This window comes from Hippoglossus stenolepis, chromosome 17 (assembly GCF_022539355.2).
Source record: "Hippoglossus stenolepis isolate QCI-W04-F060 chromosome 17, HSTE1.2, whole genome shotgun sequence".
NCBI lineage: Eukaryota > Metazoa > Chordata > Actinopteri > Pleuronectiformes > Pleuronectidae > Hippoglossus > Hippoglossus stenolepis.
The window spans coordinates 16,699,256-16,712,552 of NC_061499.1; the positions used below are offsets into that span (position 1 = coordinate 16,699,256).

At 41.5% G+C, this 13,297-nt stretch overlaps 1 protein-coding gene across 3 annotated transcripts in view; it reads right to left on the reverse strand.

The window, feature by feature from the left end:
* Nucleotides 1–172: 172 nt before the first annotated feature.
* nrsn1l (neurensin 1-like) overlaps nt 173–13,297 on the reverse strand; it is a 110,450-nt gene continuing 97,325 nt past the window's right edge. For 2 of the 3 annotated variants that reach the window (XM_035182830.2, XM_047344213.1), the window contains 3 exons: nt 4,767–4,843; nt 4,022–4,174; nt 173–1,798 (listed from right to left, as the gene is read on the reverse strand). In XM_035182830.2, the coding sequence (XP_035038721.1) occupies nt 1,385–1,798; nt 4,022–4,174; nt 4,767–4,843 (644 nt within the window). In that variant the 3' untranslated portion in view covers nt 173–1,384. Of the gene's footprint in view, nt 1,799–4,021; nt 4,175–4,766; nt 4,844–7,381; nt 7,855–13,297 lie in introns of those variants that run through there. The other variant, XM_047344212.1, reaches the window with a different exon arrangement.

Sequence of the window (13,297 nt, forward strand, 5' to 3'; positions counted from 1 at the left end):
TAATTCATCGGACTGCTTTCATGGTGTTCTACTTCCTGCTTGGGACTAAGTGACAAAGTCTCTTCCTCTGTTCAGAATCAATTCAATCTCATTCTGATTTGCTCGCTTTCATTTGTTTCTCTATAGGTCTCTCCTGATTGAAATAAGATAAGTTGATCAAAAGGAACCACAGTTTGCAGATCACAACTTTATTCTGGTCATTTCATTTGCACCAGTGACACTTGACCCTCATTTGACTCCGTTATCTTCATCATGGCCAATAACACAATAAAACAATGAAACACCAATAATAACATCCAGTGAGAATCAGTGCAGTTAAATCAGGGCATCGTGGTTATAATGTCTATTTTAATTGTTTTTGTAACTCAAACTAATTTAAATAAACCAGAGGACCCTATCTAACAGGTGGCCTCTGAGGTGCCAGTGCATATTCCTCTCACCTCAGTGCCTCACCACTTACCCGCTACTACGGCGTATGACTGTAAACAAAAAGTCTGATTGGAGTGAAAATGACGAGAGGGGATACGGGCGACCAATCAGAAAGGAGTCTTTGTCCGGAGGTGAAAATAGAGCACTTGAGGCCCAACTGTTGCCTGGAGACACAGATTGCAGGCAATTAGGGAACTAGATTACAGTGGGGAGAAAATAGGTGATATTGTCAATGAAGCACGGATTTGTGTGTGTGGGTGTCTGTACATGTTTTCACCACATCGGGCTGAGCATTAGTGTAGACGTGTGAAAATGTAGATATAGAACTGTTTTTATCTGTAACCACTCCTGCATGTGAGCACCTGTGATCCATGTGTGTGTATTCTGTATGTATGTGAATGGAAATGTAGGTTTGGATTTCTGAATCGTGTCATACTGTATGTCTAACTACTTGGAAAGCTGCTTGCCATTGGAAAAAAATAGAAATACAAAAAACATTATCAAGTTAAGGGGTAAAAATAGAGTTTTCTACCATTAGTCATTAGGACTCTGCTCTCTCTCAGTGTCTGGGCGGACATTAGTCACTGTACAGTATTCTTTTTAAATACAAGACTATTGCACTGCACAAACAAAGTCAACAGCTACAATACAAGAGAGCCACAAGGTCTCTGGTTGAAGTCTTGGTGCCTCATTTATATGTTTTAATTTGGGTTTGTTTCGACAATAAAAATCTCTGATCAAGCTGTGCTTTTGAAGCCTGATAGGTTTTTGAAGTATTTCGTCTACATCTTGTTTGAGTCTAATTTCCAGGTATCCAAACGACCTCCATTTGTGTGATAAAATTACATATTTTACCTTCAAAATAGATGAAAAACAAACCACCATAAGACCTTGTAAATGAGGCCCCCTGGACTACAACAAAAGCCTGGAGCCATGTTGCTCAGCAGGGATCCTTTTAAGAAGTGGGCTGCACATTTTCCACTTTCGACAGTGTGACAGGTATCTTCCCCTCTTCGATACCTGGTGGCTTAGTGACCACATCCCCTGGATCCCTAAATCCCCTCCCCTTGGACCGCAGCTCTCCTCTCCCTTCCCCCTCCCCCGGTCTGTGGAACAGCCTCTCCTTCAAGTTGGCCCTGGGCAGGATCCAAACGACAACCCCCATCGCCAGCAGGGCCGAGCCGAGGCAGGAGAGCCCGATCCCAGCCGCAGCGCTGAGGTGCAGCCCCCTGTTGAAGCTAATGGCGTGGGTGTCGACAAAGAGCAGGTCCCCCTCTCCGAACGACTCGATTTTATGGGGAGTGAAGGAGCCGACTGACAGGCTGGCGATGCCTGCAGTCAGGATCAGGAGGCCCAGGGCCAAGGACACCTGGAGGGAGAGGACGGAAACATGAAGCCTTAATTTGTGGAGTCCTGATCTATTTTTTTTACTCTTAGTGAAACTCTTTGTTTGGTGCTCCTCCCTTCTTGTTAGGAAAGGTCATTTTGTTGTTTGTGATGCAGAAAAATCCAAATTGCCAAATGGGCAGGGGGCTTGCATGTAATCCTTCACCTTTACAAATACCACCACACCACCGCCTGTAGTTCATCATGTAGAGACAAGGGTTTAAAATGCACCGTGTGCACTATCCAACATGTGTACCAGAGGGAGACTTTCACTTTATGGTTATTACAGTGGTGAAGCTCATCACGGGGCCACAGAGGTGTCTCTGTCTGCCATCCTCTCCAGGCCGACTATGTGGCAGCTGGGAGAGCAATGCATTGGGGGCATATCCCTCATCTCATAAACAGACAAAATATACACTACATCTCTTCTATAACTGCATCTTTCATGTATTGTTGAAAACTAATAATGCTATAAATGTTTTCCGCCTGAGCCCCAGTCTCGCCTAATGAATCTGGTCAAATCAAACCAATGTAGACCCGTGTTACTGGTGAGAAGACGTCACAAACAGCCTGTCACAAACTAATTTAAATGTTTTTTCTGAAAGAGAACAACTACTATATACTATATACTATATACTATATACTATATGCTATATTCTATATACTAGATACTTTTATGTGACTTTTTAAAAAATTTGTTCAGGAGTCATTGGATAAATTGTGGGGTAAATGCGGTAACAGACATAATAACATAAGCATCAGTCATAGACGATACTACAATAACAATGATCAGTGTAATACTAAAGTGGAAGAATCATCTTTCCCTGAACAATGAGGGTGTGATCCCGCGTCTCCTCAGGGAATTATGCTTACATGTAATACACATAATTGTTTGTTTACCTGTAGGATTTCTCATGGGACATAACAGACACCAATCGTGGGTGGAATCTCTTTTGTGTTATATCAACCGGTAACTGATATCTATTATGTGAAATATCAGAGCAGGATATTGTGAAAAACACAATGGGCCCTGTAATACGCCAGACGCATGGAGGCACTGAGAGCAAGTGTCTCTGCTCGTTTCAGACAGTGACTCAGTTGACATTTTCCCATCTGGCGCCTAAGTGTGTTTGAATAGAAAATGCACTTCTGCACATCTGAGCGTCACGAGTCTGTTGGACTTAAAGTGAAGTGTGGTCTGGCGTTTTGTTGCTATCTCAAAGCAGCAGAGAGGGATTACACAAATAAACAAGAGCCACTTTGTCTGGAGTCAGCGGCCTGCCTGTGAACTTTCACTATACACACAAGTTACACTGTTTCCTCTGTAGAAAAGCATTCTCTTGAAACCTGTTGAATCTGCATGTTACTCCAAAAACACACCAATGATTAATGCGGAGACAAAGTGCAACCCCTGTGAATCACGCGCCTGGTGCTGTAATTTGTTTACCATCATGTTCAACTTCATAAATGATTGTGTCCCATTAAATAGTCTAGTTTTCAAAATTACTTTATTCATCAGTTCAGTGTGACTTGATTAATTGGATCAAATTCTCTAATAACGATTGAAATGAAAAGTAAGAAAGTAATTTCATGGGTTTTAAGACAAATCTAGAAATACCATGTCAGGGTTGTACTCATCTGACAACCAATTAAATTGCAGTTTAACTGGAGTTGAAGTATTAAGTGTAGGATGTTTGTTTGGGTTTGTACCCTCATGGTTGAATGCACTTATTGAAAGTCGCTTTAGATAAAAACATCAGCTAAATGATATGTAATGTAATGTAAAAGTATTAAGTGTAGGATGTCACAATTAGCGTATGAATGCTTGAGTTAGGTAACAAATAATAAAAATGAAATCTAATCAGTTTATCTTTGAGTCCATATTAAATGTTTGTACCATCTTAACAGAAATCCTCTTAAATTGTCGCTGGCAGCATTTGCATGTGCACTGTTAATCCCGCTTTGTGTTTAAACAGGTAAACATCACATCCCAATTCCAGTATCCTGGCTAAGCCAATATCCCGGTTTTGAGAAACTCAATTTTCCAAGCTGAAGTACTCTGTAAGTACCCGGGATGCAGGTGAATGTACACATCTAATCCCTGTTTCCCTGGAAACCTAATGCCTTTGGCCATGGCTGTTGCCAGTACAGAGGCATAGTGATAGGCTAGTAAGGTAAAAAGTGCGTGAGCTTGTCGTTGCTCTACCTTCCAGACTGCTGAGTTCCACCACAGGGCTGACCTCTGGCTCTGGACGAACCCCCGATCCTCAGGGTCTCTCTCCCACACGGAGGATGAGCACTCCTCGTAGAAGTGGTGCAGATAGGAACGAACCCCAAACTGAAGACAGCTAGAACCCGTCTGGACAGACGTTGTGCACAAAGGGACCAAATTACTTGGGAGAACAAGAATACTCCACGATTACATTTGACTTCACAGTTTCTCACATTAAAGGAAAGTATAGTTTGTCTGCCCATGTGTCAGTGAAATCTTATGGGGCAACAGCGACAATCAATAAATTTCAGCCTTTTATTTCTGAAAAAATGTGTGGAGTGTCGCAGTTGCCCCATAAGATTACATTGTGGCCACTGCTGCTGTGTTGTGGCTGCTGGTGAAGACGATCTACTGGACTGATTCCAGAAGTTTTTCTAAGTAACATTTATTTAAACACACACACACACGTTTACAAAACATAAGGCCCAGGTTGAAAAACACCAAAATTCCCATTGAATACTCTGGATAGGAGCCTAATTAGAAATATTATATATACATGTATATATTTTATTCACTGTGCAGTCTATTTGATAAATATAGCGCTGTAATATTATCACTGGATAAAACAGGAAAAACTCAGAATACAGTACTTAAAAGTGATTTAATAGAACAAATAGACTCTTGTAGCTGTAATAAAATCAAATAAAACAGATCAAACCCCAGAGAAAGCAACGCTCACCTCACTCCCAGAGGAGTCTCCTCCCGAGACACAGGCCTCGGAGCACAACGCCATCACACCCGACGCACCTTGTACACCTGCAGTAAACATCCACATACATACATACATACATACATATACACAGATATTCAGAGTCTTGAAGAGATTGATATGTATGTCAGCTGTATGGCCGTTACTATATAACACAAACACTGTTTATCTGCTGAATATGGATTTCCCTCAATAAAAGCCTCCCCTCCCTTCAGAGACCCGTCATAAATCTTGGCCCGTGTCGCCAGGTCGCACCCGTTGTTGTTGCTGCATGTGAACGATTGACGGCTACCGTGGCCCTGAGGTGCCTCTACGGATGAATCACACATATGCAAGTGTGCGCTCGCTCTATTCGTCCTCATATGCACACACGTCCCCTCTGTTGTTATTCGCCCGCGGTGCTTTGATTGATTTGTTTCATTCCTCACCTTCAAATGGTTTCTCTAAGCGGCCACACATGCCTGATCTCAGTTTGTACCATAGAGGTAAGTTTAAACTGACTGCAGTTTGAAACACAATCCTGAATCGTGAACCTGACAGGACCAGTTGACACCAACCTGTTCAATAAACAACCTTTTCTTTAATTCATGGGATTTAAAATTGTTACTCAATATCGTAGGGATGTATAAAAACAAAAAGTCAAGAAAGTTCTTGTGCCAATGAAAAGAGCAAGATGACTCGAATGAGATGAATACACCATGTGGACTATTTCTAATTTATTATGACATATTAATTCCAAATAAATTTGTGCTTTTGCATTCATGACAAGCCAAAGAAAATTGGCTGATGTTTGATTTAGATCTGAAACTCAATTAATGGGAAAGTTTGGAAGGAAAGTTCATAACTTCCACAATTTCCATGTAAAGACGCCAGTGATGGGGAGTACTAAATACACCCTAACCCATCTTTTACCCCCTGGAGATCCTATGTACCCCAGGTACCAACACCATTACAATCCCACCAGCGACACGACGCAGGCGGCAGAGGGAGAGGAACAAGAAGCGGGGAAAGCCAGCCAGGCTATGTGCTAGGCTAAAGGCTAACCCGTACAGATCAACACTCCTAAGTCTGTTCCTCGACCAACTCCCGGTCTCTTACAAACAAGATGGTTGCGATCGAGAATAACGCTTCATTTTGAGACTATCATCACAGACACCTGGCAAAGCAACAAGATCCCGGACGCGGCGATCGAAGTAGCCGGATTCTCTGTTTACACAGCGGACCAAACGAGGGACTCCCAGTAATGAAGCTGTGAATGGACGACACTGCAAGTAAACACAACCCTGAAGATTATTTTGAATGACACAGTGGTAATTAATTGAACATTTCTGAAGAATGGGTCACTTTGGCTGCAACACTGTTTACCCCTGAAACTCCAACAGTGTTTTGTGGACTCAAACACTTCACCCACCTCTCCAGCGGCATAGTGGTGAGTGGATATGAGTGAATTTTCATTTTTGGGTGAACTTCCTCTTTAAACCTGTTGTAACTACACAGATTGTCTCTATTTTGTACTAGAGCGGCATCACACAGATGTTTTGCTGTGTTGTGTAAATTTACAAACTCTTTTTATACACGTGTATGTATATATATTATTTAGTTTTCATGTTTGTTCCGTATGAAATTCTTAATCTTCCAGTATTGTGAAAACCCTTAATTTTTTCTTTGTGTTTTTAACATTTCCCTAATTGCTATGGTTGAGGTTGCTGTATTTCTCATGGAAACGATAAAAAAGCATAATTTAAAAAAGGAAAAGACGAATCAAATTACGTTATCATTGTATCAAATTCACTTTTATGTTTGATGTTTTTGGTTATGATACTGCTGTGTACTTCAGCATGTTTTCAAATGGTATTTTAATTTGTTTCACTGCCGTTTGAGTCCAATTGTGATTCATGACAAAGAAAAAAAGTATATGGAGCACTGCCTGGTGAGTCACATTATCTGTGATGTATTACAATGAAAATATGACTCATTGGTCCAACTGGTGTTTTTTTTTTTTTCATGATTGTAATTGTATTATCGACTTTTGATTGCAATTATGATAAAACAGTTTGATCCTAATCTATAATCAATTCATGCTGAGCACCATTTGACCAGACCGCTGTCCGTGGTGCTGATACAGTCACTTCAACTTTCCTCCAGACTCACAGAGTCCAGATCGACTGCGGGTCAGTTGTGTAGTATTTTATAAGCTGTATCATTAATTTGTCTTATAGGAACTTGAACGAAATCGAGAATGCAACAGGGTTTATTTACTACCACGCACGTAAGCGAGATTTGCTTTTTCCCGTTTCACAAACCGACGCAGAAAAACGTCAGATTTGAAATCAAATCCTTTTTTTAAAACGGAGAGAGGAAAAACACATGGTGCTTAATTTCAGCGGAGCCCCGACATGTAAACTAACCACCAGCGCTGTGAGTCATCGCGGCCATTCAGCCTCTCACACTTTTCCTCCGTCGCACTTGATCTACAGCGCTACACTTTCTCTTCTGTCTTTTTTGCCCTGTTTGTTTTGCGCTCAGCTGCAGCTTCCCCTCGTCACTCTACCCGACTTCACAACCAGAGACGCAGTCAGTCTTACCCTCCTGGCCCCAGTGGCTCGCTCTCCTCACTGGGGATCCATGTGCTGACGGACCGGTGGATGTCCAAAGCTGCTGCCGCTGCCGCTGCTGATGTGAATCGGTGGACGGGAAAGACTGAGCATGCGTGTGCGAGGTGGGCAAAAAAAGAACACTACAGCAACCCCTCAACTGTCGATGATACATGACATCTGTCTCTATCAGATGAATCCAGAGATGATTCAATGCGTTTCATCCATTCAGCTCAAGTGAACGTTTCTACTTTCTAACCAACTGACTTCAGGTTGCTATTCACTACTATTAAAGGTCTAGTGTGTAAGATTTGGGTGAAAGGGATCTATTGGCAGAATTGAATATAAAATAATCCTAGTGATGTTTTTGCTGTTTTCTTTATCACATTACGTTAAATATCATTTATGTGACGCTTTTATCCAAAGCGACTTACAATAAGTGCATTCAACCATGAGGGTACAAACCCAGAACAACAAAAATCATGTAAGTAAATTAGCTTAAAAAAAGCCAAACTACAAAGTGCTACATGTAAGTGCAACATATAAGTGCAACTAAACTCCATACATAAACAAATGTGGTAATGGTTTTTAGACCATCAGCTTCTTAACCAAGGTGTAGTTGGAATAGATGTGTTTTTAGCCTGCGGCAGAAGATGTGTGGACTTTCTGCTGTCTTGATGTCAATGGGGAGCTCGTTCCACCAAGCTGATTGGCCGATACAGAGCGGAGTGGACGGGCTGGGGTGTAAGGTTTAACCATGCCCTGGATGTAGGCTGGGCCTGATCCATTCACAGCACGCGGTACACAAGTACTAGTGTCTTGAATCGGATAAGGGCAGCCACTGGTAACCAGTGAAGGGAGCGGTTACTAGAATGGGCTCTTTACATTCCCATTTATATCGTGAGCAGGTCCTCTCTACGGAGGCCGCCATGTTTTCTAAACATTTATTTCAACTGAAGGCTAGAGCAGGTTCTCTTTCATGTTGGGAAGGGGAGGGTGAGGTGAGGGGTGTTCAGCTGCAACATGCAACTTTACCACTAGATGTCACTAAATTCTACACAGCAAACATTTAATAAAACAGTGGGGATACAGGTGTTGTTTGATGATCGCAGTTCAGATCATAATCTTTTTGACATATATTATATGATATTCATATTTCTTTGACATAGTAAGTCATTATCTTGAGTTAGAAAGCCATTTTGAGTTGTACGTCATTAATTTGAGGAAGTGTCTCATTATAATGACCTCCCATACAATTGCATTCAACTGCATTTGATTATCATATTTGCCAAAGTTTTTACATCCACTGTGCAGCAATATAATTGAAAACACATAATGAAAAGCGTCTATATAAGTGGTGCTATGAACATCAGTTGATTATATTAGCCACTCTAATTGGTAATATGAATTCACTATCTTCCTAAAATAAATTTTAGTGTGAAAGCATGATTAAACCCTTATTGTAGAGCATCACATCTCAAAATACAATATGTTAAGGCTCTTTTCATATTAAAGTTAAGACCCTGCAATATTACTGAGAGAAACCAACAGTTCCCTAACTGAGCAGACTCTTGGCAACAGTGGAGAGAAAACTAATTCCCTTTTAATGGTCTACGTCTAGCACTGTTGTTAGTTATTCATCTGGGATGAGCTGTTTCTAAACTGCCCGCCATCTTTTCTAGGTGACCTCATCTTGAACCTGTGTCCCATGTACGTTGTGTGGGTTGAAAATATTACAACTCATTATGGCCTGTTAATTATGTTCATCCCTCCGTCCATCCATTATCTATACCGCTTATCCTATTAAGAACTGGAGCCAATCCCAGCTGACATTGGGGCGAGAGGCAAGGTACACCCTGCACAGGTTGTCGGTCCATCACAGACTTTTGAATTAATTATCCTAAATTATAACACAGACATTTATATGACTTGTAAGTATGTAGAGATGTTTTAAGACACATGAAAAGGGCCGACTGGACATTGCAGTGACGCACTATGGGAAAGTGAAGACAAGTGTTAGCATAGCTTTTATACAGATGGAGAGAGCTGTTGGTAAGTTTTGATGCTGAACCTATATTGATTTTACTAGACTGGTAAGTAAACAGGTGTTAAAACTTACATATAGCCTATTTAAGTCAACATATAAATCATCATCAGCACAGATTAGATGTGGGGTCCCACAAGATTCAGTTTTGGGACTCATTTTACTCTCTGGTTTTCATGTTTCTTTACCAAGCTACTTTATCTGTACCTTGTTTTTTGTTTTATTGTTTTCTCATATTTTGGCTTTTTTCAGTTTAGATTGTTCTTTATTATTGGTACAGCCTTGGTATTGAATCTTATAAATTAAGTAGATAATTCTTAAGGAATATTATATATATTGTATATATCATTCGGAAGATGAAAATAGACAGACGTTAACTGTCCTTCAGTTTCGTCGATGAGTCCTTTTAACTTTTTACCAACAGTGAGATAAATATTGTAAGGTAAGTTTTTAGTACAACTCCAGAGTCTCTAAACTGTCCATCAAATGCCAATCTGACAGGATGGTCTACTTAAATTGAGCGCTGCATTCAACCAGCTGTCAATGACTGATAATGCCTCCGGGAACACAAACGGAAAAAGTATTTCTGCCTCTGTAAGTGGTAGCGCTCATTAAATGCAGGCTCACTTCAAGGCATAGTCTGTAAGTGAAATAATGTTTAAAGAGACAACTTCACGCGCACGTTCACACATTCTCACACACACACACACAGAGTCACAATACAGTCAGATTCTGCCAATATGTGTTCGGTAAATATTTCAGCATTTTTCTGAAGATGCATTATTTATGCAGACTGTCATAACAGATCCCAAACGAAAAGAAAACAAATACTGTCATTTTCACATTTTTATCCAAATCTGTGTGTGAAAAGAACACAGGCAGAGTGTGTGTGTATGTGTGTGTATGTGGGTTTTGAGCGTGTGTGCACATGGGGCTGGTGGCTCATCACTCCTGCATATTTGGTATTTGGAAACAGTATGGTCAGCCATAAAAGGCAGGACTGTTTCCAAGGTGCCCTGGTGAGACAAAAACATGGAATACTGGTATTGTTTGTCGCACATCTCTACACACACAGACACACACACAGGTTATTGTGTGACCAGGCTGTGCTATATCAGAGAGAGAAACATTTCCATGGTGACGAGTCCAGCAAGGTCAGACACAGGAAGTGACTGCTAGGTGTTGATTGGCTGAGAGATAATTACACCTCCCTTTAAGATGATGTGCAAACAGGATTTTTTCCCCCCATCTACTCTATTTGGAAGCTGTTGTAAAGCATTATCAGTCATTTCAGCTGTATGCCTTGTTGCCCTTATTGCTTTCTTTATTCACCGGCTTGGGAGGGTTATCCTTTGGTGTAATAAATTATGCATTGTGCTGGTTTGGTATCTTAAAAATAGCCTTTGCATCAACCCACAGCAGCCCATAAAGCCACTGTCAATAGTGTGGAGCATCCGAGCCATCATGGTAATTAGTGGTGAAAAGCCTTTCATTTATTGGCTCTGCAAATAAAAAGGATAAATTATTTTCCAAAGCCAATATTTAGGTTTGATGTCTGGCAGACCTCTTTTATTTTCACCACCTCTTTAATCTCAGGGTGGCAGGGATAGTGGCGACTGTTCCAGCATGCAATCGAAGACATTTTTTATTAGTCCAGTCAGGGTGCTCTGTAGGCTGCCAGTCAATAGGGTAGGCAAAACCGGCAACTGCCTGGGGCCCCAAGCTGAGAGGGCGCCCCCAGGAACAGCTGATCACATTAGTCCACAGCGACGGCAATTGTGTGAGCACCACCTTGAACTCTATGATTGGCTACAGAAGATTTAAAATGACATCATGGTCAGAACCCTCTATATGCGTGTTTATGATGTGCCTGGGATGGAGGTGGGGGTTTGCTCTTAAACTTTACATGTGACTGCTTTACGGATATTTATGTTAAATGTAGATAGTTTACACCAAAATGAATATTCACTCATTATCTAGTCACCACAATGCCGATGGAGGGGTGGGTGAAGTGTTTGAGTCCACAAAACACTAGGAGTTTCAAGGGGGTAAACAGCATTGCAGCCAAATCCAATACAATTGCAGTAAATGGTGACCAATTCTTCAAACATGAAAAAACCTCAGAAAAAAACAGAAAATGCCTCCATACTGCTCCTGTGGTGTCATCCAAGTGTCAGCAAGCCCACACATTCAAATCCGACTCAAAACCACCTATGATATCCTCTTCTGGATTTATGGATTATGCTAAACTATGCTAAACTAGCTAAATTAAGCTAGCAGACTGCTGGTGCCAGCTACCGATTTTAAATAGAAACACAGGAGTGGTATCAATCTGCTCATGTAACCCTCAGCAAGAAAGCTGAGACCTTTATATTCATTAAAGCTCAATTCATGCTTCTGCTTCGAAGCACATCTGTAGCCTACGCATAGATGTGTAGCCTACGCAGAGCCCTATGCCGTACCCTGACGTGCACCTGTAACTACGCATCAAGGCGACGCAGGCTGCAAGAGCTGTGATTGGTCCACTTGGTAGCATCGCATCTCCGGTAAACTCGTGCCGATTTTGAAGTTGAAGGAACGAACAAGGACGACGCCTTTCTTTCCTTTGTTGCAGTTCTATTAGAAAAAGTAATTGCTCTTCAACATCTATCAGCTCCGACTCCAACACGATCCAATTTATAACACTCGCCTTTGTTCAGAAGAGACGCCAGAAAATTTGTAAATAAGGGGACCAGAAACCGGGAGACACTCAACACCAGCATCGAAACTCTACCGCTACTAGCGTTTCCACGTTGTAACTGCAGCGTTACTCACACATACCTACGCACAACTATGAATCATTGGCCCCGTGCGTAGGCTACGTACGCATCTACGCCGTATCCTCGACGCAGAAGCATGAATCAGCCTTTACTCTGTGCCACTTCCTCTTTTGTCTCTCCCCATTTTAAACCCATGTTTTGGAAGCTTACCTTTTCTTTGCAGCTTGTTAAAACTTACTATTTGCCTTTTCTTCTCTCTATCTCAAACACAAGCATACCGTATGGATTTTAGAGAGGCCGGCTAAAACTCTAAATCGTTCTCTAATTCTATCTCAAATGAAACCAGGCGTCGACTTATCTTTTAATTGCACTGCAGGCCTGTTAACTCAAATTCCCTCTCTTTTCTCCCTCGTGTCATATCTCCCCGAAATTCATTTCGTACAGTCAGGATACATCACTCTTAATCTTAAATACAGGCATACCTTTTTAATTGCATAATTAAAAGCCGGTTCAATTCAGTCTCACTCTCCATCTCTTTCTTAAAAGCAGGTATTGCAGGCACACATTTATAGATGCACTCAAGTAAGCCCACATTTTAATTGCACAATAAAGCCTCAGTAAAGCACAAATGTCCTCCTCCCCGGTCTATTATATGAAGCGGAGTTGCTGCAGCGCTGCAGGCAGGGTGATGGCAGTGCACAGTTCAGAAGGTCACTGAATGTGTTTGTGGGTGCGGGGCCCGGGAATGGCTGCGTTACATCACGCAGAGCGTCAGATAATGGCACAGTAACATGAATAATGCATCCCATGTTGACAAGTGGAGTGAAACACACAGAGTCTAAATATTCTATAAGGAGAGGAATTCATAGAATAGAATAGCACTTTGGGAACTAATGGGCCGTCAGGTGTCACATCCTATGATGAAGAGGCACAGGAGTGAGCGTGTGTGTGTGTGTGTGTGTGTGTGAATGCGATGCAGTACGCTTGCATGACCGTTCTGCTCGTTATTGTTCAATATGGGCCATAAAACTCAAAATACCTTTTTAAATGTATTCTCATTTTGGGCTTCATGCTCTTCACCCGCTTGTCAGGACGTCTGTTTTT